Raw genomic sequence first — 27390 nt, 5'->3', positions numbered from 1 at the left:
AAAGAAGGACAGAATAGAAAATGAAATCATCAGAGAACGAATGCAAGTTGGAGAGCTGGAAGACAAGTCTAAATGGTTGCGTCACGTCGTAAGGAGAGACAAAGATTATGTCAGAAGAATCACACAATTTGAAGTTAGTAAAAGAAAGTGAGGTATGCCGAAAAGAAGATTGTGTGACAGAAGACATGGAAATAGTTAAGAGTGAAGGAAAAGATACTGCTGACCGAGTGATGTGGAAGACTGCAATTTGCACTGGCGACCTCACTTGAAGTGGGAATAAAACCAGAAGAACTTTTTGCGTAAATTATATTTTGAGTTACTTCTGTGCTATTGCTACCATTCAAATAACCGAGTAGATTTTGGCACTTGTACTGGAAATTCAAAAAGCGTCTGGCAACAAATTTGCATTAAAGAGGATTTATCAGTCCGAGACTGAAGGTTTTCGCAATTTCAATAGCCAACTTTAATTAGGAAGCTTAAGCCTTACCAGCTACCATAGTAACCTACAACAGGAAAATTACTACAAAAATAACTATTTAGGCCTAAATTTTAATTTGCTTATTAATTATGCTACAGATTTTTGGTCCACATAGAAACGCATTGATTCAAGCGGAGAGCGGTTCGTTTGGATGTAAAGCCAAGTCGAAATTAAGAGAGCTTAATGTAATTCTAAGTTATTTGTTGACTATTGTGTGATTAATCTCCAAACTCTAATTGCTTGGTCCAGACATAAAAGTCAACCTACAATCTATTAGAACGCTTTTGATATTTTGTATTCTCAATAATAACTGCGTTACCGATATTTGCAGCAAAACGATTGCGCGTCAGCCTATAATGTTTCGTATACTGTATATTGGCCTACTCTCACAATGAACACAAAAAGCTAATCTGCAATGCAGATCATCGTTGCCTAAGATTTGTTTGTCCACAAGTTAATTTAACTCATCTCAGTTCGTTTATTTCCAAAAGTATATTTGACTACCATTGCGCTGAAAGTTCAGTTTACAAAACTGCAGCGGGCAAGAAAAATCTTCTTCAGCAGATTATTATTAGTTACCGGTACCCAGTCGGCAAATCAGTTTGCAGACGTTGAACTAACGTCAAAAAATAATTTGATGGCTGGGTAAAACACAATAAATGGAATCAGCTGACAGATATTCCGAGGCACACAATTGTGGAATACTCTAACCGTTACGTTATAGTGTAAAGGTTAGAGTCTAATGTCAGCTGGTCAGCGCAAGCGACTCCTCTGATATCTCTTTCAGTTCTCTTCTCTAAGCCAACAGCCAAGGCAGTGCTACAACTGAAACTTAACTCTTTCTTGACCAATTGGAAAGCCATCAAATGCCGCTGAGATTCTTTAACATGATGTCTCTCAGTTTCACACGCAGAGTGTCACTACCTTCGCATACAATATGAGTCGATCCGTCTTCAATTTGTATAACTGTGTCTTGCTGAAAAAGAAAGAAGTGTTTTCAGTGATTCGCTCTTTTGTTTGAATGATGAGACCATTGCATTGTGTGCTGGTAAACGAACTGTAAATAAGATGTTTTAAACGTTATGTAAAACTGCAACATTCCTTGAACAATCACGGAAACCGAAAAACCCTAACAGTGACACGTCATTAATCGGAAACCTGGAGCAAATTTACTTTGTCCATGATACTAAGATGGGTAGACCACACGGATGTTCTAATGAAGATGTTATAACAAAAGCTAAGAATCCGTTTCACAATCAGCTCCGAAGAGCGAATGTTAAATTTAACATGATATAAGTGGATGATTTGCCTCATAGAATGAAGGCTATTTTGGTTCCCGTGCAGAAGCATGGAAGAGCACTACAAGCACATGGATTAAGCTGTCTAAAAGCGCAATTTTGAAACTCATTGCACAAAAGACAAGGATTGTTGCTGGCGATTGATAACTTTCATAACCGTAGCTGGAACGCAATCTCACCAACAAAATGATTTTTCCGGAACTCCCCTCTTCCACTTTGACGTCTGAAAATCCTTCCTGGGTGACAAAAAAAAGAGATTGGATTAAAGAGGTCTCCATTCAAAAACCCCACACAAAGAAAGAGTTTACCACCACAAGATACATGATGATTTCACCCCAATCGCGTTTTGGCGGAGTTGACAGGGACAGACAATCATCTTCGTGTAGAACAAAAAACAAAAAATTACAAGATAGTGAAAACATCAAACCAAGCAAGGTTACTGGTAGTATTCTTTTTAACTTTTGTGTTTTTAGCGTTTTTTTTTTGTTTTGGCTTTTTCCTGCAGCGGTTATTCGACGAAACAGTTTTAGAGGACTTTTATTGACCAATGAGCACAGGCCACGTTGCTTGAAAGAAAACAAAAATAAATTTTCTGTGATCATCGAACGACATGGAGCTTTACCTTTTTAAGGTTGTCAACAAAAGAATCTACTTTCAGTTTTCCGCACAGAATCGGTCGATGAACAACTTCGCTATGAAACTTCCGCTTACGACCGGTCGAAGTTCTTTTGTGTATCGCCTGCAGTGAAGACAAAGCATATCAGATACCGTACTACGGAAAACAGACAGCAATTTACGTTTTTTTTTCTAGTGCAATGTTACCTTAAGTAAATGTTGATTGTTCTTGGTGACTATTTGTGTGGACAGTGGAGCCATCAAAACCCCGCGGACTTCTGTGGGCTGGAGCGAAGAAGCAAGCTGCAGTAATGATAGTGTGGTGAGATTGAATGACACAAAGATGCAGAAAAATAAGCAGAAAACTTCGCTGCAAACTCAGTTGTCAGCGGAAGAGATTTCAAAATCAATTTGCATAAAATCGAAACCCGTCGTTCTTTCAAATTAGTTATACAATTTCGCTGATCATCATAATCATCATAATCCATCGTCGGTTTGTTCCCCACTAGTGGGGGTGGCCGATTGTTTCCGCGCAGCAATTGTTTTAATCCCTTTTCTCCATTTCACCCTGTCCCTTGCATCTTCCTCCTTCAGTCCGACTTTTTTAAATTCATCTTTCACTTGTTGTTTCTACGTTCTTCTTGGACGACCGCGTTTCCTCTTCTCATCCACCTTTAGATCTAGTGCCTTTCTAAGAAAACTTCCTTCCTCCCTCCTTATCACATGTCCATACCATCTTACTCCATTTGCCCTTGCCATTTGGTCTATGGTCTCTCTCATCTCAAGCATATCCAACAATTCTTCAGTCCTTTTTTCCTTTCTCGTTTTCACCCCACACATTGCTCTCACCATTGACCTTTCCGTTCTTCTCAGGATTGCCAGTTCACTCTCTCTCAATACCCATGTCTGGCTACCATATAGCATTGCAGGCCGCACACAGCTCCGATATACTTTTCCTTTCATCCTTAGTGAAAATTTTCTGCCATACAACATTCCCCCACATTCCCTGAACTTTGTCCAGCCCAATCTTGCCCTTGTTGTCACCGCTGCTTCACATCCACCACTTCCATCTATCCGACCACCCAGATAACAGAAGTCTGTCACTGTTTCGATGCAATTGGCAGAACTCATCATCATGGCCTTCCACTTCATTCCTTCCTTTACTGCATTTCCCACAAACAAAACACTTCGCCAATCTTGTTGCGGCTCTCTTGACATTAGCACATCTTGCATGTACCCACTTTCCACATAGATGTGTCTTTCAAATCAGTTATACAATACGACGATGTGTTGAAGTAGAAGCTAAGAAATATCTTTGCGATGAGAGAAAACACGAAAAATGGTACTTAGTTTACGATACTATTGCTTACAGCATATAACAGAGAAACAATGGTATCAACCATCGTTGCAAACTAACCTCTGGTTCCAAGTCCACTTTTTCAAGAGTTCTTTTAACATTCAAACAGTGAACAGAGGCGCGCTGAAGTTCAATGGTCTGGGATTCCTGATCACGTGATAAGCACTTGAGTTAATTTTGTGAACAGAGTTCAGTGAAAGAATGAGACACGTATCGTTCGATGCGCAACCGCTCAAATTTAACAATGAGACAAACAAGCAAATGCCTCACTCGAAATGCTTGGGACAAGGAAATCGGTAAGTAAATAGTATTTATAATATATGTTTGCTAGATTAATATACAGTAGAATGGCAGTGATAAAACTACATAATGTTTTTCCGGACCAGGTATAAGTCCAACGTATTAATCAACTCTTAAAATTGGGTGCACCAACAGCGGAGCTTTTAAGCAGCTGATTAAGCTAATCGCATGACTAGTTAATTGAAAACCACTTTGCACAAAGTTCATCGGTTGATCAGTAATTGGTGATTCTTATCAGCGGATTACGGTTGGTACGTAAGCTAAACATATCAGTCCGTGAATTAAGCTATTTAATCTGTCGATTTTCTTAATCCAGTGATGGTACATCCAACTCCTAACGTTGAATCTGGGATATAAATAATTAAATATACTGCTTTACATAATCCCAGCCCGATATTATGGCATTTATAAATTTAAAATGGCAACACCTCTATTCGGAATACTCAACTGTGCTTAAAACCAGATCGGTGCGATTCGGCGCCAGAACAGGAGGATTTTTGTAACTGGTTGGCATGGCAACAAGCCGGGGCTTCAGGCTGTCAATCATGCGACCTGCTGCTTGGTGGTTGGTTCGCGTGTCAATGGGAAAGTGAAAAACACGAGCGGCGACAGGTTGGAAAGGCGCCAGAGCATCGAGATACGAAAAATTAGATTCTGGAACAAACGTTTTGAAACTAATGTACAAAGTAAAATACCTCATAAGTTAGTTTACGTTTATTTAATGTAAAAAAAACAATCACTTTTTGTATCAATGTCTTGAGTTTTCCAGGCAACATCAGTAACTATTTTCTTCTCGCAACTGAAGAAATTTTCAGAATATAATTTGATATAGGCCTGAAACAAGCATGGCACATGAAAAAGTATGTTGGAACAAACTGATTTGTTCTCAGACACGTCCAGAACAGACGCCAATGATAATGATGAAGACATACAGTAAATCCTTCAGGTAAAACCGATTGTAGGAAATATGTATGTTTAAACAATCATAATAAACGAAATAATCGTTGATGTAGTCGCGAAATCGGCTTTCAATGAACACAGATATCCTTGACATATATTTCAAATATGTTGCCTTCGTGACAAAAAATACCTTAATATCTCAATCAAAATCTAATTCACCACATTTTCTGTAACGACTTACCTACAAATATAACTGAATTTAAAGAGGAATTTTTCCATAGATTAATAAAATGAACCGCATCTCCCAATCGTAAGGACGGATGGCCGGCAAATGTAATACACGGCTTCTTAAAACCGACGGATAAACCATCTGAAACGAACAACGAAAACTGATGTTGGACAATGCGCATGATAACGCAGTAGCCTACGTTTGAAAGATCCGCAGAAAAAAGCATCATAAAACTGTGTTGAAATGCAAAAAGATCTCGGTCGATAGACGATAACTTCTTAAAAACCTAACAAAGGGGATGAAAATAATGGTTTGCAACTTCATATAGGTACAGTCCGAACCTTATCTGCGAGGAGATCCAAATATTCCAAAAAAAAACAAACAGAAAATTCGTGTGGTTCTTTCGTTTCACATGGTGCTTTTGGTGCAACGACTTCATTCCAAAAAGCTCGCTGGGCGCCATATTTTGATAAAAAACGATCTTTCAAGAATGCAGAGGTTAATTAAAACAATTTGCGTATAATCCGCACCTCAAGCAAGGGCCAGCAAAGAAAGACAATAGTTATGTTTTAGCATGATAAACAAAATTGTAAAAAGTCAATGACAACAAAATACCATGGACACTGGAAAAGACTTTCAACCTCCCAAGTTGCAGCAGTTCATCGTGGGGGAACGGTGGCTCGGGTAAGTAGGCTTTGTTCTGTTTGTTTGGGTGTAACCTTCAAAGTAACAACGTGTCAGTTTTCAAAACAAATACTGAAAATCAACCGCTAACCGTTACGCCATCTCATACTACTGTATTTATAAAATCACAACCTTAATGTAATCAAGCAATTGAAAGTATAGTCTGCATGGTTTCCCTTAAATTAACGTCACTATATGCAAAATAAAAGTATAGATAAAGATATAGTGGATTGAATGTTAGAGAACGTTACACAGTTTCTGTTTTCCCAAAAGATAAAACAATGTAACGAGCATTGATACGCACCACTCTGAGTAAATTTGAGATAAGGCCAAAGATGCTTTGGCGCTTGGTGAGACCAAGTATATGGGGATGTTAATCATGTTCGATTGCTCCATGTAAGGAAGCAAACATTCCAAAAGATCATATAAAAGTCCGGATGGGAGGCAAGGGATGAGGACATTACCGCCGTTCTTGACAGTTTTAGCTGAGAAACAAGAAAGTCAAACAGTTTGAGAATACAAATAGTTAGATATACCGTAGGCTAGGAAGTGGTTGTTAGTCTATTGACGATATAAAACTTTTCAAGACTTGAAATGAAGAGCGATTTTAATAGTTTCCACGCCAGGACTTTTAGGAAACAAATTATATCAACAGGTCACAATGAGTAATATAAATTTTCAAACATTAGGGTTACTTTACTTTCACGCAAGGGATCAATGAAAAAAAAGTTCTTGCGAGAGGTCGGCTTCGAAAGATCGTCGTTTACCCAAAAGCAGGGAGCAAATCATTCATTTAGCACGCAGTTTAAGCATAAACTCATATACTTTTAAACAAGATGTGTCTACATGGGAATCTAGGCAACAAAATCTGCACACACTTACAGATGCAGGCGCAAAACTCGGCCAGCATGTTGTCAGGGTTGTGAGTAGGAGCTTGCGTTAGCCCTGTGAAAATAAGAAGATCACTGTTGTTGAGATATCGCGAGTCCAGAGGTTGGGGATGTGTGATGAGAGACGAGCTTCCGGAAAGATAAGTGATCTGCAGGAAAAAGTAGGATGTGCACGTTGAAAATGGGCAATTTCAATTGATCACAATAGTTTGAAATGGTTGCGTACGCACAACAGTTTAATCTGTTAACGTAATTTTCTTGTCTAAGAATCGATTTTGCGAACTTGGCACTGCACCTAAAAACTGTCAGTGAGTCATCAAAAAGACACTTGTAAATAATAAAAATGAACTTACTTTTTCAAATTCGGATTCCACAAGCCAATTGCAGCTACCGAGGGAGTAGCCACTACTGTATGCGGTGACATTGAGGGCTCCAAAAATATTCTACAAAGCATATTTTAGCTTTAAAACGAAAGCTCATGCAAAAAAATTCTCATGACTGACTTGTAAAGCATAAATCAAATTGCGAACTTTTTCTTTTAAAAATAGCCAAATACAAACAACATTTCTATGAGATTTGTGCAAATGTTTCCACCTGGCATTTTTGCTCTAAATTTTATTGCTAACGTTATAGAATAACATTGGAATGTAATATTAAAAAATATCTGAAAACAAACATTTTCAGTCGATGGTTATCGAGAAATTTAGCAATAACAAGATTGGCAGCAAAAGACATATGTGTTTTGATGTTAAGAGTTAAATATAAAAAGTCACCAAGATTATAGAATAGATTAAAAAAATCAACAACGCTACTTACAACTTTTTCATCATATCTTACAACAGAAACTCTTGATAAGGACGCCTGAAGATCGTCAGCACTGAAGCACTGCTTCCATGCTTGGAAGTTGTGATCCCAACAGCCAGCCAATGACGTTGGCAATTGTCTGTGACAAATTTAGGTTGTTACAGTCAACAAAAACACACACCAAAGAGAAAAAAACACATGGGTTTTGCTTAACATTAATCAAATCTAGACTTGTGCTGGATGGTTTAGGTTAAGTGGTCCGGAAGGCATGAATGCCAATCTTCGTGTTCACCTTCAAGCACGTCAAGTGACTAGCCAAAACACGAAATGTGATATCGGTGGCTGTCGAATGGAAAACTGTTGGAGTGTTCATTGAAGAACTCGGCCACACAGCTGAGACATCAGTTGACGACAGCATATGATCATGATCAAATAATTGATTGATGAGAAGAGCTGTGATTGTGGGTCAAACATTTGTAAAAGGCTTTGAGAGCAATATAAGTTGATAAGTTTGCTATTGCGTTGTATTGATACAACGTTAGCCAAAACAATTCAATGCAAATCATGCATTTATGTAGCACTGACGCACTTTCGTAGTTTTCGGTCTTTCCATTTTGTAGCTTGACGGCCTTTTGACACTGTATGGCAATATTCGATTAATTCTTCCATGTGTAACCTAAAATAAAGGGCCAGTGAATGAAACCTATACTCGAGGAAGAACTTTTGTTAACAGTAAATCGAAAAATACCATTGACACATATTTATAAACATAATTTTTCACTCTCAAATGATCAACTAATTTTCACATACCTTCCCATCTGAAGAGTTGGCTCTGTGGCATATATCATACCGTGGAAGCCATGATACTAAAAAAATAAAATGAATATAATAATATGATTGGGTGACCATTTATCAAGGACACAATTTAAGCCAAGTATTAATCGAGCTTTCAAGCATGAAATATATACAAACTTTAAAGATAGAAAATATTGTTAAAATCGGACAAAAAAAAACAGGTCGAATTTGTTGCCAGAATGCCTTTATTGTGGTCGTTTTTATATTTTCTATCATTGATAGATATAAGAATGATTGAGCTTTGATAAAAAGCATATTATATATACTTTGGTAACTGGTACACAACTCACACATATAAAAAACTAAAAACATATCACAAACATTAAGAAGCAAAGCAACACAACTGGGGGTTAATTTTACATCCATTTTATGAAAAAACCACCTCAATCATTTTGAGCATTCAACAAAACTTGTCAAATGTTGATATCAAAACAGCAAATGAGACTTTTGCAAAAGTGGGATACATTGAATGGGCATAAAGTAATGCAACTAAAACCTGCTACTTAATTTTGAATACACTAACAAAAAATTAATATATACAATTTGCCTAAGAATATTAATTTAATAGTTTTCAGACAGCTACTTTTTAACAACAAACAGAAACAGTACATTGCTAATCTTGGTGATATGAGGCCCTGCTTCTCAAATAAAATATGGAATTATTAAGATTAAGCTTCAGAAGAGGATTTCTCAGTATGATTTTACAATTCGAATAACTTACTTCAGTGATGTATGGTAATGCAGCCATGCTTCCAGAATTAGATATCAAAATTACGTCAATGCTGGCAAGATCTATCAATTCAGTCTAAACATACAATCAAAGAGTGTTAAAGATAGAAGATCTACACTAATATTAGGTAAATACATTGATGAAATTGGATTTTGCATCAAGAAATAGTAAAACATATCTCTTTAATAAAATCAATGCTATTTCACTGATTCTAACAAAGTGAACATCAGACAAGCAGAAGGTCGAGTTATCCATTGTCGTTCTACTGTACTGCGTTACTACGCCTTGTATCAGGTCGATTAAGAGTCAGTCAGTCAGTTGCAACAAGAGGCAGTTTAGTTTTCAAATGCTTGTACTTAAACAAGAAGTAGGCTACACCACTTCCACTTATGTACAACATAAACAATACGATAGTGTTTTACAAACCTCAGGATAACAAAATTCTGGAGTACTATCAACAAATACTTTTCCTGAACAATCCTTGAGTTCCTAAACAAAAGAAAAATAATAAAATGTATGGAGCTATATTTGTAGAATGCCTTTTCAATATCAATCACATACAATAGCATACTTTTACAAACTCCCTCTTCTGGGGTTACGAAGTGAACAGGCTAATAATGTAGGTTATACATCCATTTGTAGATAGTCTACGGTTAACCACTTTTCCGCAAGGAAATAACAGTAGATCCAATTTTGATATGATCTTCAATAGTTGAGGATCATATCACGATTGACCGTGGACTTCTGCCTTTCAGCAAAATATTCAAAAACATTATATATTAGATAAATAATTCTATTCAAAGGTTTTTCACCAACCTCTAACCAAAAAGAAATTGCAAACGTGATTTAGTTGAAACATCCTTGTTGCAGTTAGTCACCAAATAAAGTAAAGCTGTGTTGCTTGCACACAACATAATTGCCGGAAAATATGTGGTAACTTTAAACCATACCTCATTTGTTACCAGACGACCGTGTTCATCTTTTAGTTTCCATGGAAGCAAGTTAGAATCTCTATATACGAAAAATACATCAATCTTGCACAACCAATCAATCAATCATTTTATTTTTCGTCATTAACGCGTCCGGGACAAAAAAGATACTAACTACAAAAATCGATATAAACCTACCAGCATGTTAACAAACGGGAAAAGATGGCAAAACCTTGAAGGGTTTAAAACGTGCCTGAATGAAAAATTATGTAGTACGCTATATATATATCAGTAGTTAGTACGGCCACAAAACCCAAAAAAAAACAAATAGCAACAAATAAAACAAAAACAGAGTGAAGCACACATGTAGTAATGAATGACAGCCTAATGAAAAGTGTTGTGGATTGAATTTGCCAGAAACAAATAAATAGACTGAGAAATATTTTTTCTACAGACTGAGATGAAAATTAATATAAACTGCAATCAATGTAATTTAGTTTAAGACTCTGAATAGGATTAGATGAAGAGACAAAACCACAACAAATAACCTACCGTAGCACAGTAAATTGTCAAATTTATCTGTTTTTTTTCTTCAAAGATTGAATACTTTTATGAATGACAATTCATAAGCTTTGTCGTTTTTGTGATTAGATCAATACTGCAAAATTACAACCAACCTTTTATCAACCAATGAAAGAGGAAGAAAATTGAACAGTGAAGATAAGTCTAGGGAACAATCAAACATGATTGTACAAGTCTTGAATTTCATGACAATGCAGGGGCAGCTGTCGCTTGCTGATAAGTTGTACTGCAAAGCATGGAATTTTTTTAAACAATTTTTTTTTAAATACAGTACTAGAATATAGAAATTCTTAAACATGTGAAAGGCTAATGTGAAAACATTTAATCATTCAATAGACAAATTCTTACATGGAACAACACAAAAGGTTACCGGTACACATTAATTCAATACGGCAATTACAATATGCTTTCTGCCTCATTAGCTCAGTGGTTAAGTGCTCAACTCAAGATCACCCAGCACTAGTTCGGCTCTTGAGGTGTGCGCTTGAGCATCGCATTTCAGGATTGCTTTCCATCTTTATTTAGTGACACCAAGTGGATGGAATAACTTACCAGCGTCCAGCAACAGCATTTCAACAATTGAAAACTTCACTCTGTCAATCTTAGTAACCGGCCCTGTGCCAAAAGCCTCTACAAGTATGCAAAACTAGGCCACCAAGAATAGCCAACCAAGGCTTTGTTAGTCAAGGAATAAAGATTCAAAACCAACCAACCAATTTGATATCATTAAAAAAATTTGAATGAGGTTCTCTAACAATCATTTCAGATGCAGCAACCAGAATTTTTATCATTGCATCAACTTTGTTTACATTAATACAAAGAAGTTAAACATTAAGTTATGAATATATTTGAGGAAAAAACACTACAGTAGTAGCCTAGCCTACTAAGTTACTACTCACCAATTTCATGATAGTTTAAGGTACACACGAATGTATCAAAACAAAAGTATTAGACAGTTTACAACTTGTAAGTCTACCAAATCTATACAGCTTATTCAATTATTGGCATAGCATATTTCTAAAATAAATAATATTTATATATATATGTCTAATAAACCATTGACAAAAACTTTATATAGCCTACTGTATTTGGAGCATCCCTCAAGGCTTTCTAGGAACACTTGCTACGCTTAGCTTTAGGGAGCTTGTTCAACAAGTCTCCCTATCTTGTTGTGGCAGATTTTATACCATCACCAAATTTCTTATTTTCTTTTTTTTTTCTACCTAACTAGGTTACAATAGATTTTTACAACAAAAAATGGAACATAAAGTGAGTCACAGCCATCCCGATTGCATCTAACATAGCACTACACTATACAAAAAAGTGTTTCTTTTCCCGTAGATTAGAGGTGACGAACCTGAAGCACGCGAGCCGCATGCGGCCGTTCAAAGAATTTTGTGCGGCCTGCAAAACAATTCGACAATCGCTCATGCATTTAAGACAAAAGACATCTCAAAACTGTTTTATGGAATGGTTTTATCCTTCACTGGTAGCCTACACCATTCCTTTGCTATTTTCTTGCCCTAAGCACTAACTTTTTAGTCAACTTGCAAAAAGGATAAAGTCAAAAAAGAAGAAATCATATTCATATGAAAGCAAACGCTTCAAAAATTAAACTGTCGTCATTATCAGTGCAAGTACAGTACTGTTGCTCTATCCTTTTTGCTCAAGTTGATTTGTTTTTATTTTTTACTGTTGTATGTTTCGATTCTGCTTAAGATAATTTCAACTGTGTGGGTTTTATAACTTTCATCTGCCGTTTGTTACCGTACTTTTCTTGAATAATATCTTGAGTCGCTTCTAAAAGATTTCATAGTAGGTTACGATTAAAAAGGCGTGTGGCCCGATAACTCATGTGTAATTGACAAAGTGGCCCGCGACCGCAAAAAGGTTCGTCACCCATGCCGTAGATGAAGGTACAAACAACAATTAAGCAAAGTGAGATGAGCACAATAACAAATTATGCCTAGAGCTAAAAAGTAGATCTGATACAGCACTTAAGGCAAATGAGCCTCCAGAACAATATTGAGAATGAGATAAAGCAAGAAAATGGTATTACACACTAGATAAGTAGGCTATTGTTAGTACGATACCGTACAATGTATTGCTATAGCGGAAGCAGCTGGAGAGCAGCTGACTCGAAGACTATATGTCACTTCGCTGCTTCCTGTCGTCTGTTGTATCGCATCTGTGATCGCAGTGTACTGTATGGGTCATTCCATGCCAAATGAGCAAATGGGTTACACCACATGTCATAGATTTTATTGAAATTTGGCATACTTGTAGATGTCAAAGAAATATTAAGAATGCAAAGAAAAATTTTAAATATTAGTAGAGTTATGGTCATTAGAAAAATCACCATTTTTGCCTGTTCCGCTTCAGTGATTTTGTCCAATTTCTTATTATGTTTCTAATTTCTTAACCTGTGATCAAACAAAATGGCTGAAAATTGCTAGACAGACATTTTAAGACCCAAGGAATCCAAAAATGTAAATTAAAACGTTGACAGAGAACTTCTTTATATGATTATAAAGGTTTCAATTTGCTACATGCATATTTTGGAGGCCAAACTTTGGGGGCCTATAAAAAAAATGGGTATAAAAATTAAGAACTGAAATTCACATATTTTATACTTATATCAATACTCTTTCATGTCAAATAAAAAATATGAATTAATTTTAATAACTACTATGATAAAAGCTAAATTTTCTGCTAAAAGCTAAAAACCCGTATGTTATCGCAATAGGCGCAAATAAAAGCATGATTATTATTACTATATTGGGTATTTTGCCTAGGCCTACTATTTCAGGAACATTTGATGCTAGTGGCAATAAAAAATAAAAATTGTGTAATTTAAGGTTTCTTAGTTTCCAAAACTACATTAAAATAAAATTTGACTATAAAAACTAAGAGAAACACTGTACACTGTACAGTTGTGCAGTAAAGGTTGCATGACGCCATGAAATGTTATCCTTTGGCAAACAGGGAAACAGCATCAGTGTTGCCAGACTCCAATTTGCTCACTACATCATTTCAACCTCCAAATTACACCATTTCACTTAGAATAGAATTACAACAAAGCCCTAAATTTTCTCCTAAAAATACAGAAGTGTTAGAAAAGTAATGAAAATAACAAAAATTTTCATAGCAAAGAACGAAAATCACTCAGTTACATGTACAACACAGCCAATACAGTATGACAGTTAGGTGGAGAAGTTAAGAGGTTAAAATGAAAATAGTTTGTCAAACATAATAACATTCAATTGTTCTTCCAATAAGACAGTGCAAGTATGCAAACAGCTAAAATAATTATTAGGATTAGGATTACGGAACAACAGGTTTATATATGCAACACAACAATAAATATACTTAATTAGAACAAACTGGCAAATATTTATCAAATTACACCAAATCTGTGATGGTGTAGAAGAACAATTTTTCTACACCAAGCCGTTTCAAATTACACCATTTTTTTTCAAAATTGGTGCCGTAAAACACCATCTGGAATCTGGCAACACTAAACAGAATCACATTCTCTCATTTCTCTGTTGTTGAGTGTTAAAAACACAAACTAAAGAGATCATCAAGAGAAATAATCCAAAATTGCAAGTCAGTTCAAAAATGTATACTTGATTAGTCATAATATAAAAACTGTTGCAAACAATATACATTCAGAAAAGGTTGTTTTATAAAATACGATTTGAGATGACCTTTGCAGCATCCAGTGGTTTTTCAAGATTACCGGTATGTGTTTTTTACGTCTTATTACTGTTGTGAAATCTGGAGGCCTTTCATCCCCTGCAGTTTTTCTTTAGGACATTGTGTCGTTTATTAAGTTAGAAATTTGAAGAGCTAGCTAGGAATTCAAGTATTTGTGCAATTCTTCAAGTATTTGTGTGCTTTTAAGGAATTTTGAATGTCACTAATAAGTTGAGCACATTTTTACTACTGGCAGTTTAACATTTACGACACATAGTTTTATGTCTTCTTAGCGTTGTAGCCTACATTATGTTGCATGCCACAGTGCTTTTGTATATCGTGATTGCAAGCTTCGCTCAGGATATTTCTATCAACTTTGAAAACTCCTTAAACCAATGCGTTTGGTGTAGAAATTTCATTAGTATGATTTTTTCTCAGTCGTTCAGTAGCCTACTATTCCTTTCTCAGTTGTTGAGTGGTGACATTGTTCAATCATTGCACCATGTTCTATTCTTTAGTCAAGCCATGATTCCAGTTCAGTTGCGACGATGGTTTAATTTATGAGAGTCAAACTGATTTGAGTTCTTTTTGAGATCAAGATATTTTGCGGTTTGTTTGTAGTTCTGTAGCCTATGACTTTTATTTTTGTATTTTTATTTTTTTGTGTAATTTGAATATGGATATTCTTGTCTAATACATATAAATAAAAATGAATACCGGTAGAGTTGCCAGATTGTTATCAGAAGTAATTTTTTGAATTGGGTCAATATTTAAAATCTGAAAGTTGTGGCAAACAGTGAGATATTCGTAGCAAGCTTGGCACAACCTGTAGTGGTTTTTGAAAGAGCATCCACAAAATGGTGAAAAAAAAGTATCAATAATTAGGGGAAGATATTTTATTAAGATTTTATCTTTGGAAATTTGTGAGATAGCTGTGTGGAGATTTTATTTGTAGCACTGAGTTGAATCATTTCAAGTTTGCTGAAAAAACTAGATCAGCTGGCTCAATGAAACTCCACAATTTGCTTAACTCAATTGTAAAAAAAAACGAATTATGAGGTTATTTAAGCCAGCCTTGTTACAAAAATTGTAAGATTTGTGCTAAAAAAAGGATAATAATTTCAGAAGCTTTTGCTACCATTACCATATAGGTGGTATATACTTAACTATAGTTGCTGCATAGGCTAGGTTTTATATAATACACTATACTACAGTGACGTTCGGTGGCTTAAACCGTTGGGAAAGCAACTTGTAAATATGCTGCAGCAAGGTAGTAGGCCTAGGCACGAAGGGCGTAACCGTCGGGCAAACCCCAAAGGCGTGTTGCCGAAGGCAACACTTCCAGCGGGGGGTCTGGGGGGCCTCCCCCAGAAATTTTTGAAAAACACTTCCAATTTAGTGCGCTCTGAGAGCATTTTCAAAACAAATCAAACACAAAAATCTGTCAAATTGTGCTTCGCCTATGTCGTGATCATACATCCATTTAATGTTTAGAAGTCATGAACAATCTTAATTTTAACGTTGCAGGACCAAAATCCAGTGTTAGACATGGAATAATAGTTGTCTAAATATTTAATTCGTCATGAATGTTCATTCTGAGATATTCAGTTAGGCCTACACTACAAAAACTAACACTTAGGTCTAAACATTACAACCGCAAGCAATTTGTACAAAAAGCTGGATAAGTTTGCTTCCTGCGTATAGAAGCTTAACAAACTAAATATTGCAGCCGCACCTGAACGTTCATTGGCGAAGTAACGTTACATCAACGCTGTAAAAAGGGCAAAGGCATGACTATGAAAGCTAGTAGGCTAAAGTACAGTACATGGCGAGGAGACATCAAAAAACAGCAACAATTATTTCGGCATTATGATGCTTGTGCTGTGTACCGTGACGAGCACCATTCTGACGAGTTAGTCTAGCCGCTCTAGCGAATGTATGCATTGACGTCACTGGGAAAGCAAGACTCACCTGGTCTCACCATAACACATCTGATTCGCTAAGCAGCTGGTGACGTTTTGCAAAACGAGTGATGATTGGATAAAACGAAGGCGTTTTTTGACATTTTTGAATCTGGGTAAGCAACTTTGATAGTTGCTTACCTAGAGCCTCAGTGATTGTTTCTGACAGAAGCGTTTGCGTTAATTGGCATTTATAGGCAAGACATGCGGTTTGGTGAGGATTTAGACTACTCACAAGCGTTACGAGTAATTCTAGTCACGAATACAGTAATTTTCAAGTTAAAATAGACATGATAAAAATAATAAGAAGTTAAACCTAGAATTCAGTCATTATAGCCTACTTTGCATAGTTTTCGCTCAGGTAAGCACTGCTTTCCTTGCTTTCCCTCACCGATCGTCACTGCTATACTATACAGCCATTTTTAAGACATATCTTTGCATATTTACTTTGGAATCAAGGTTTAACCGAACTAAATAATGAGTGTCAATATAGCTGTTATAGGAGCTGGTATTATTGGTTTACCGACGGCTTATAAGGTTTTACAAGATATACCCAATGCAAAGGTTAGTAAAGTTGTTGTTGCAAGTCTAAAAACTGTCTGGGTCTAAAGAAGGTATTATACCTACATAACTCAAAACGCGATCTTTGCTTATGCTAACATGTTTAAGTACTGTACATTAGAAATGTGACTATGTGTTGACTTTGATTGATGTTAAGGGTTTGTCCACATGAAAGCAATATATTACTCCCTATTATTTAAGTTCTACAGATATATACAACTTGTCTGTGTATCAATTAGAACTCATTAAATGAATAATTGCTTTATGTTCCATGCAATCAAATAATTTTAAAACTACTTTGAAGAAATGTCAGTTAAAATAGTGTGGATTTAAATTCCTGGCTGTTTTATTTATTTATCAACAATACAAACTTATCTTGCTCTTCAGAAATATTACATACTATGCTTTGCATCTTTTCAAGGTAACTATTTTCTATGAAGATTGTTCACCTAATACAACAGGAGATGTTTCAGCTGGTTTCATTTTTCCATACAAATGTGCTGGCAACAATTCAGTAAAGAAGTGGTTAAAAGTTACTATGGACCATTTTGCCAATCTCTTTAAAGATCCCAATGCATACGAAATAGGTAAATTCTATGTAAGTTTAATGAAAGGCAAATCTGACATTCAAAATTAAATCTAAAAATTTCTGTGCTTGTAGCCCTAATTTAGAGTAACACCCAAGAATCTTACTGCTTTAAATATTTAAAACTGCCACCTTCTTTAGTGCTGTTAACCCCAAAGGCCCAAAGAACAACACTTTGTGCTTTTTTGGTCATGTTTGTAAGCCAAAGATAACAACTGCACCACTACCATACGTTCAGGAGTTCAGCCGTCCAGTGGTTATGTAGATGAAAAAGACATCCCTCAGCCTGCAGATGAAAACTTTTTACCTTTTTGTCAACCGTTGACAAAGGATGAATCAGTGGTTTTATCTTTGAAGGGAAACTGGTGGAAAATTTCCACATGGATTTGTGACTGTAGCAAGTACCTGCCTTGGCTGACAAAAAATATAAAAGATTTAGGTACGGTAATAATTTGCATTCTCTTTGAACTTATGTAGTGTGTGATGCAATGCTTTCCATGTCAAGATTTTAATAGTTTTGCACAATGGTCTCAAACACACTTCGACAAAGTTTTGGTGTGGCCTGCGATGTATTTTTGAACTTTCAAACAACTTACTATAATTTAACTGTTCAAGCACCACATATTTTTTCTATATAGCTTTGAAATGGTAAAATTTCTCTAAAATGTGGCTATGTAACTATCAAAAAATCTGAAAATGCCCCTGAAACTTCACACGAGTTTTGAGCGCTACTGTCATTCCATTTCATTAAGTAACAAGAAACTCGTAATGTTACATCACAATCACATTAATCTACTTAATAACTTATCGTGCCGCTTTAAGAATAGTAACCTTGGTCTTTGCGGCAGTCAGTGAACTTCATTTTTTTTCGTGCTTTTCAAAAGTTGGTTGCAAGATTTTTGCTCTTCTGGTCCAAGTCATTGCATTTGCATTCTTACAGTGTTTTTCTATCTCTTTGTTCTTACTTCCATTGTATTTCTGTTATTGTCACCTTATGTTCTTTATGCCTTCTTACTATCTCTTTTATTGCGTTCTTACTGTGTTATTTTATGTATTGATTTTTTTATTGTGTATTGCAACCTTCGGGTGAATTTACAAATGTGCCTTTGGCTCTCAGAGCAGTTTAAGTCTCTTGATTTAGCAGCAAATGTAATATATATATATAATTTGATTTTGAAAACTTTTCAAAAGCTTGTAATATGAGCTATTGTCAACATTGATGAAACTTTTAGTGAACTAACTACCGTAACTAATTTTGATATATTATATATTATCATATGTCAATTATTCTTTAAAACACTTTTTTCATCTTTGTTGAATGGGATGGGTTAGTTTTCATTGGTGTCCGACAAATTGTTTGTTAGCAATTGTTCGTAAAACAATTGTTTGTAAAATTAATTCTTTGTAAACAATTCTTCCTAAAGCATTTTTTTGTGCATGCAGTTAAAATTTGATGTTGGCCCTATATGCGAAGAAATGGTTTACAAAGAATTGTTTTACGGATTTCATTTTACGAAAAACAGTTTACGAACAATTGCTTACGAACAATTGCTTACGAACAATTGCTTTACGAATAATTGCTTACAAACAATTTGCCTATAACCGTTTTCATTGTATTGCGTAGCCTATCATTTTGGTGGTAGGCCTACCTCTATTATTCTAAATTCCGAATTAAGGATCAGTTCGTTTTTCCAAAATATCAATTCAGGTGGAAAATTTGTTCAGCGTCACATCAGTAATTTTGAAGAATTGTGCAATTATGACATCATTGTGAACTGTGCTGGTATGTCGGCTAAATACTTGACATCAGATGAGAAATTAGTGCCCTTTCGCGGACAGGTAAGTTTTTGCCAATTAAAGGGAAGAAGATTTTTTTGCATTAGCTATTGCAATCTGTGGCAGTTTGGTGATAAACCTTGGTTGCAAATGTGAGCAATCTATGCTAGGTTTGCATTATGTGTATGTAGTATGTATATATGTACTGTATGTATTACTGACAAAATCGTACTTTTAAATATCAGCATCTTTTGCTTTTAGTATTTGATTGTTGCAGGTTACAGTGGTGAAGGCGCCTTGGCTGAAACAGATAATTGTGAAAAATCCTTCTTACATATTGCCGCGTCTAAACGATGTTGTACTTGGAGGCACTGCCCAGCAAGGTAGAACAAACATTGATATACTGTATTTTCCATTTTTTCAAGATCTTACTTTTAATATCATACCTTCGTTTCATCAGTTGGATTAACCTCTTTGTGATGAGTCCCGATTACTGTAAAACAGGGTAAAGGTAAACGTTATCCCATACTTGATTCAAGTGTCGGGTATAAGAAGATAAGGTTCTATTTGTACATTAAGCCTTCGGCACTAAGGACAGTAGGATGGTCAGTTCATTTCTTTCGGCCGCCTTTCCTGCAGCAATTATGCCCACCCAATTTATTACACCCTAGGATGTAGGTGGAGGTGAGTGGCATTTTCAACAACCGGCTGTATATATATTGTATAAATGCAGACAGGACGCCACTGTTTCGACCGTGAGGTCTCCTCAGTGCAGTAAATCGCACGCTAGGCGGGAACGCCTTATTACTATATAAGTAATGCAAAGTGGTGATTTTTCCATTTGTGGTACGCAATGTACTTTCACCCATCTTGCCGAAGTGCTCAAACTATATATAAAAAATATAGACATACATTCTCATGTTTAAAAAATCAATGTATTTTACATTGATTCACTGTCTAAAAACGTTGAATCAATATAAAAGATGGGTTTGGGTTTCAAAGCGACTGATTAATGACACATTGATCGTCTCAAAATTATCACACATATAATAATAATATTTTTCAACAAATTAAGACAGCATTTCATTTAGCCTGTGGTTTAGTGAATTTTGCTTATAGTGCCGTATGCTCCAAGGCGATGGTTGGTCGATGGTCATCATATCCGCATTGAAGTTGATATTTTAAATTTTTAAATTTATCTTTGTTTAAACTCTTTCTTTGCCAGATCTTTGATCCACTTTTCATTTTCTCATCAGGCAATTTCAATACAAACGTTGATCCTATCGACAGCAAAAAAATTTGGGAAGGATGTTGTGAGCTCAATCCAAGTGTAAAATACAGCAAAATAGTTGAGGAACGTGTCGGATTGAGACCTTACAGGGATCCAGTGAGGTGAAAATTACGTGTAAAGTATCATGAAATGTAGGCTACACTTCTTCTTTCGTAATTGCTCAGATTTCAGGGCAACTGATGGAAAGCTAGGTTAGTGTACAGCTTCGTCCAGTGCTGCTATACCATGCATTTTATCTGGTGCCTATGAATGAGACATTCACAAGCCCATAAATATATGAAATGTGCGGTCTAAGTGTCTTACAGATGCCTAGCATCACCGATTTCACCCTCATACTGTGAGGACACGCCTGTGGTTGAACAAAAGACTTAATGGCATGCTTAAAGTTTGACACAAAGATTAGCCCCGTTCTAGTTATGCCACGTAATCCAGATTTTCAGTACCCTAGCTTAGGCCGGGATGTAACAAAAACATGAAATAGTCCCATTATTGTGGCCAACAAGTATTTTCTTTGTGCTAAAAGCATTCCTGTTTTCTTCAGCTTAATGTTTAGCTTTTATGACAGCTCACCATATATTAACAACCTGTCTTGTCAGTTAAGTTGTTTCGTTTTTGTTTTATCAACAACTTTTTTTTAATCTTGACAGTTTTGCATACTTGTAGACTGTAGAGGCTTTGAACCACTGACGCAGGCCCAGTCACCGAGATTGACAAAGTAAAGTTTTCGAAGCAGCAGTCTTCAAAAATGCGTTGCTCAAAGGCGCATGTCGAGACCCGAACCAGCGTTGTTGGATTTTCGGAAACACTTAGTAACATTTTTGAAGATGAACAGGAAGATTGGCTTTTTGAAGATGAACAGGACAATTATTACAAATATAATATTTTTCAACAAATCAAGGCCGCATTTCATTCAGCCTCAGTGGATTTTGCCTGCAGTGTCGTATGCTCCAAGGCGAGGGGTTGGTCATCATGTCCGCATTGAAGTTGATTTTTTCTTCATTTTTTTCTCCTCTTTCCGTTCCTTTTTTATCTAAGTCTTTCACCAAGGGGCATGACCTTGAATATGACGAAAATTTGTTGTATTGGTTTTGTAGGCTTACTAAATAAGCTAAAACTTCAAGGGAATGACACGCTACATATTTTGGTAGACTGGAAATTGAAGAAAAGTGGCTGCGTGGAAAGAAAGTTGCCATCCTGCACAACTATGGCCATGGGGGTTCTGGCGTCACGCTGCACTGGGGTTGCGCTATTGATGCCAGCGAAATTTTGCAAAAGCATTTGCAGAAGATCAAAATCAGTTCTAATTTGTAAAAGATTCTACTTTTGTAATTAGCAAGCAAATCAATGTGAGCTTAAACCTTTTAACACTCGTTCGAATTGTATATGAAATTCAAGATATGCTAGAAATCAGGGTTGATCGGTTTAAACCGGGCAGTTTTGACCACCTCTTACTGGTCAAAACCCCTTTAGTGTATGAATCAAGTTGCTTTTCAATTGAATTAAAAATATTACCCTCCATGTTTAGTAATGATGTTCAACTATATTTTGTTTTGATCAACAATAACCTAAATGCTGGATTTGGAACAAAAAATACTCAATTTCTCGGTTTATTTTTGATATTTCAATCAGTTGGTTATTTTAATTGAGAAAATTCAAATTCTAAAAATACGTTTCTGATGAACCAAAAAATGCTTGGTAGAAAGATGAATCATTTGCACAGCCAACTGAAGTACAAGAATTTATTCCAACAAATTTGGAATAAAATTTGGAATTTGGAATATTCCAACAAATTTAGACGTAGCACGACATGTAATTAAGGTAGTAGTCTTAACGCTGTTTGATGTCTTGTTTTTGGCAGCGCTGAAACAAGAAAAAAATCCAAGATAGATATAATCTTTCGTACGAATTTTACAGGCAGCCATCTGTGGCTGCCTGACAGGTCGGTATTGGCGGCCATTAATGAAAGTTCAGGCGGCCATGGCCGCCAGCTATTTCGAGGCCTGCCTATCAAAATGGTCACACCTCACAACTGCTTTTATATTTCCTAAATAGCCCATAGCCCAGGTAGCCGACCATTCACTACATAAAATATTATTCTGGGTTTTGACCGGTTTAAACCTAGTTTTCACCGGTTAAAACCAGGTTTAAACTGCTTAGTGGTCAAAACCAGTTTTGACCACTTAGAGATCAACCCTGCTGGAATGAAATGAAATGAAATGAAAAAAGAATGAAATGCAAGCACTTGTACTTAATGATTTTGCCACTAGTATCTATTCTGTATGCCAGTGTACATCACAAATGCACTGAAAAAGTAGACTTTATATGGTAGAGAAACTATTCTTGTTTATTCTTCCGCCTTCTTTTTCAAAATATCTTTGTCGGTAAACAGGTGGTTAAGTTGTACTTATTAAGAACCTCTTATGCTTTGTTGGATTTATCTTTGACAACGCACTTGCTAAGTCAGGAAATAAGTTCATGTTGCAAAAACGTTTTTTTAGCGGTTTGCGTCTTTAGTTAGTTAGTGCACGGTTTTACGTCTTTTGTATCCCGTGTTGCGATGGTGGAACATCAGCAAATTTCGATCCGGCTTTATGGCGGCTTTCCATTGCCCCTATTTTGAACATTGACTGCCACAAGGTTCCCCTTTCGTAGGTCGCTCCGCACGTTATTGTACCACCTCCTCTTCAGTCGTTTTGTATGATTTTACCAAGTAATTACAGGGAACACTGTCGTTTGAATGGCAAGCTTCCAGTCAGCAAAAGTTACCGTTTTTTTACATTATTTCATCGTCTCATATGAAAACGGTAGCTTTTGCTGGCTGGGTTGAAACACGCGCAACAAGATGTGCAACGTTGAGTTTTACATTCACTTTCTTGTCGAAGTTGGGACTGCAGTGGTAGTGAGCGTGACCATTTTTCGGGTGTTAACTTTAATTCAAGCTGAGTTGTATATAAAAAAAAGTCCTGTGAGCTGTTCAACGGAGTCAGCGCCACCATGTTTGCTTGTTTTGTTTTTTTTCAAAAACAAGTAGACTACAGTATAATGCTTAAAGGCGACTGAAAAAGTATACACCCAAAAAAATGGCCATGCCACACCACTGGACTGCAGAACATATATCCCATCAAGTACTATCGTTTTAACGTTATCATGATTTGAGGTTGACTTGCAATTTTTGGTATGTTTTGTGTTGCTCATGCAGCTTTAAACTTTTGTGCAACACACGGTGTTTTGTGTACGAATTTTTATCGAAAAAAGGCAATTCTTTTTCTGTAATTCAAGAAAATCCCCACTGATTAAACATAAAACATGGTATTCTTCACATCACCTCATCTAACAATAGACACAACATAGTAATAGCAATATGTTCATTGTTCATGTTGCAGGACCGATTTTCACCTGGAGGACTCGTCATTACTGAGTTTCTATAGATGAAAACCGGTTATGCAAGATGAACATATTGCTATTAATTTTGCGTGTTTATTGGTCTTGTTAGACGAGGTGATGTGAAGAATAGTTTTTTTTTATGGTTAACCAATGGGGATTTTCTTCTTTAATTACGGTATGTAAACTGGTTGTATTTGCTTTTATGCTCGATCCTGTTTAATTCTCTATTATGTACTTCATTCGAAAAAGTGTTAAAGGGATACGTTCATTTTTTTGTCTTTTTCCTTTTCTAATGCAATTTAACATGACATTATTAAATGTTCTCTATCGTACATAATTGGTTGAAATTTGTTCTGTACATGTTGTTTTGTCGAATGATCTAAACTTCAACGGTTTGTCGATGTATACTCTTATTATTTTGCTTTACAGCATTTATCCTATGCAAAGTACCGGTAATTATTTTTTATGTTGTTTGTAAAAATCGCTTTCTTGTTCAATAACTTACCAATGCACAATCCAATTACTAGGTATTTCAGCTTTTAGCTCACACCTACTTGATTGATTTTATTTCTTTGCTTGGTATCACCGCTTACAATGTTTATAATGAACTTCCGTTGACAGCAAAGAATATCAAGCTTTCTAATAAAACGGCGAATCATAGCAGTTTGCAAATTGTTGTGTGTCATCCCCAGTAGGCTAACAGAAAGTAAAGAAAATAAGTGCCGCTGGTCGCTGGATAGAGGGCTGTTTTACTGTGGAATTGCGTTGTGGTACGAAACAACTAGATCCAAGGGTCGCCTTGGTGAGCGGGAGGTCTCGCATGCAGAGGATAATTTGGGCCATGGCTTGGTGAGATCCTTGAGCCCCACCAAATCCAGCCTTCTAAAAAAAAAACGTACTATATCCAAAGCATACTCGGTGGCTTCTTCAAACTCCCGCGCTCCTGAAACCATTCCGGGCCTATAAGTAGCTACACTTTGGACCTTCACGTCAACGCTACTGCTCGCATGTCACAGACAACTTCAACCACTTGGGTGTGAGGACTAGTCACCCTCCCTAGAAGCGTTTTTAAGCGCACACCCCGAGAGTAGGGTAGAATCATCGTAGACTGATTTTGCGGCTTCTTATTTCACAATGTCGATCGCTTTATCAACTGTGCTATCGCAGATTACTAATGCCTGCGTGAGCTTACATTTCAGTTGTGGGAATTTTTATCCTTGGTCTGAGAAAGTTTCTTGAGAGCTTCACTTATGTTTTTAACATTATTTGTTTAAAAACAAGATTTCCACTCCAAAAATGTAAAATCAGTTTATTTCTTAATAATTCCAATGAACTTGAAACCTCTTAGTCTGAAACTGATTTTCTTGCAAAAAAATACATTTTCTGAGAAACGACATTCCAAATTAGAATAATTTAAAAATAGCAACGAACCATGGTAGACCGTGGCAACTCTGCTTCCTTGTCAAGCATAACCTTCCCACATCTTGATACACATTTTATCACAAAGAAGGGAATTCACCCAAGTGAAGAGTGATTCCAATTTACTTTAGGAAGTGGCTATTTTTCCACACTCAATGCCATGGTTACTACCAGGTGTTGCCAGAGTTAGGATTAAAGTTAGGAAGGTTTAAGGTAAGTTAGGAATAAGATTAGGGTAAACCCTTACAGCCCATTTCACCCTAAAAGGGGGATCATCAAAAGGTCCTTATTCTAATAGAAATAGAATTCTATTTGAATAAAGACCTGATGATCCCCCTTTTAGGGTAAAACAGGCTGTAAGGGTTTTAGAGACTGGTAACTAGCCTAAATTTTATGTAATTCGCTCTGCTTGGCATTGAGCACTTTTTGTAGTACTTAATAGTATTTTTTGTTTTATATTCGCTTTTCGTAATTAACCGTTTTCGTTGAGGGGTGGTAAAATTTTGCCAGTTCATGAAGGCCGGCGTTGGACCAAAAAAGATTGAGAAAAACTGGTTTACATGGTAGCCAGTATTCATTCAATTTATTTTTTTTCAGTACCGTAGCCACTTATGACAATCTCTGTAAGCCTTGTAAGACACCGCCAACCAATCAGAACATATTATGTTAAGGTGGCTACTGTTCAATTGGGACCCCTCTAGCATTCAGCTAGAGAGTTGATCCTACTTTGAACTTTTTTTTGGTAATTACCGTACAGAAGAAATCGAGTTATCACAGGAGTAGGAATCAAACTCACATTATCAAAATGTATTCCCTAACCTTAACCCACTAGATGCGAGTGTCTCATGCAGCTTGCCGACATCTTTCTTGTGGCTCTTTCAGCTGAATAGTAATGTTGAGAAATGAGAAAGTGTTGTTACCTCATTTTCTCAGTGTCAGTATGAGAACAAATGTTCTCCTAAAGAGGCAAGGTCAGATCAAATTGAAAGAATACAAAATTAAAGTGCAAAGGTTGCAGGAGGAGTTGCGAGCCAGATTTGCAGGAGTTAAAACCATGCTTTGATATCCTTAAAAATTCATTCAATGTTAATGTAGTCAGTGCTATGGCTGTCCAGTTTGCCAACCGTTTGTTTCAGGCACGTGTGCCTTAGAAATAAAACTGAATGAAATGCAAGACATGGCTCTAAAGTTTTTTTGTTAATGCCACACTACAATTGAGTTTGGAAGAAAGCTTCCTGAGTGTAAAAGACATTTCTGTATTTAGCAGGATATATTGTTGTGAATCTTTATTTTCTGAAATGAAGTTTGCAAAGTCATGGCATCCTGCAATCATAACAAATGAATGCTGGGAAGAATTAATTTGTACCACTTTAATAACACATAAGTCCAAACTTTCAGAGATTAGCAAATCAAACAAAAACCTAATACTGTCTTAAGTTATTTCATGTAAAGCTTGCATTATTCATTGACCCTACACATTTTGCGGCTATATATACATTATTTATAATAATATATATATAATACAGTAAATATTTTACTTTATTTATAATAATAATACAGTAAATATACATTATTTACTGACGCTACACATTTTGCGGCTCACTAGTGGTTTTAATTTTTGGCAAGTGACTCTTTCATTGAAAAAGTTTACCCACCCCTGCAATAGACCATTGCTGGCTACGGCGGAATGTTCAGTAATTTTACTTTCATCAGATATGTTTGTGTATATTCTCTGCTTTATTTGTACCTTTCTGATTGGTTGAAACACTGTTCCTGTAACTAGCCTACTGATTGATGCCATGATTCATTTGTTTTACCAAAAACTTTTATGTTTAATTTTTAAAAGTGAGTACCTGTACCAGTCTACCACTCTACATAGTGCCCACCCTCATAATCTTGGCAAACTCGAATTTTTGTGGACGAAACTATTTACTATGACAAATTGCATCTACTTTGAAGACTAATGCCCAATAGATAACCATGAAATCTAATCTGATCAAGTTGATTTTTTTTTTTTAATAAAAATATTTTGAAAATCCCAGCAATGGTAAAATTTACTGTT

The 27390-nt window shown here is 36.1% G+C and overlaps 2 protein-coding genes across 4 annotated transcripts; one reads left to right on the top strand and one right to left on the bottom strand.

Annotated features, from left to right (window-relative positions):
• Positions 1–911: 911 nt before the first annotated feature.
• Positions 912–19713, bottom strand: LOC145770002 (integrator complex subunit 9-like). Of its 3 annotated transcripts, XM_082581579.1 has the most exons (20): positions 19681–19713; positions 13011–13074; positions 10747–10877; positions 10091–10151; positions 9567–9629; positions 9132–9215; positions 8366–8421; positions 8145–8231; positions 7568–7694; positions 7105–7194; positions 6744–6900; positions 6166–6346; positions 5793–5896; positions 5190–5318; positions 4497–4702; positions 3809–3895; positions 2599–2694; positions 2399–2515; positions 1956–2012; positions 912–1454 (listed from the first exon to the last, which is right to left on the bottom strand). In XM_082581579.1, exons 2-20 carry the CDS (start codon positions 13011–13013, stop codon positions 1341–1343), a joined length of 1950 nt encoding a protein of 649 aa, XP_082437705.1. In that variant the 5' UTR covers positions 13014–13074; positions 19681–19713; the 3' UTR covers positions 912–1340. The 3 variants fall into 3 exon arrangements, with proteins under 3 accessions (XP_082437705.1, XP_082437706.1, XP_082437704.1); XM_082581580.1 differs by lacking the exons at positions 13011–13074; positions 19681–19713 and adding an exon at positions 11735–11818; XM_082581578.1 differs by lacking the exons at positions 13011–13074; positions 19681–19713 and adding an exon at positions 11551–11670.
• On the top strand, positions 16789–24573 carry LOC145770004 (D-amino-acid oxidase-like). The gene is made up of 7 exons (XM_082581581.1): positions 16789–16875; positions 17294–17459; positions 17697–17897; positions 19167–19297; positions 19512–19617; positions 20491–20626; positions 21674–24573. Exons 1-7 carry the CDS (start codon positions 16789–16791, stop codon positions 21834–21836), a joined length of 990 nt encoding a protein of 329 aa, XP_082437707.1. The 3' UTR covers positions 21837–24573.
• Positions 24574–27390: the final 2817 nt, after the last annotated feature.

Source organism: Aplidium turbinatum, chromosome 5, assembly GCF_918807975.1.
Source record: "Aplidium turbinatum chromosome 5, kaAplTurb1.1, whole genome shotgun sequence".
In the NCBI taxonomy this organism is placed as follows: domain Eukaryota; kingdom Metazoa; phylum Chordata; class Ascidiacea; order Aplousobranchia; family Polyclinidae; genus Aplidium; species Aplidium turbinatum.
Note: the sequence above shows the minus strand (reverse complement) of the source record. Positions and strands in the feature narration are given on the sequence as shown.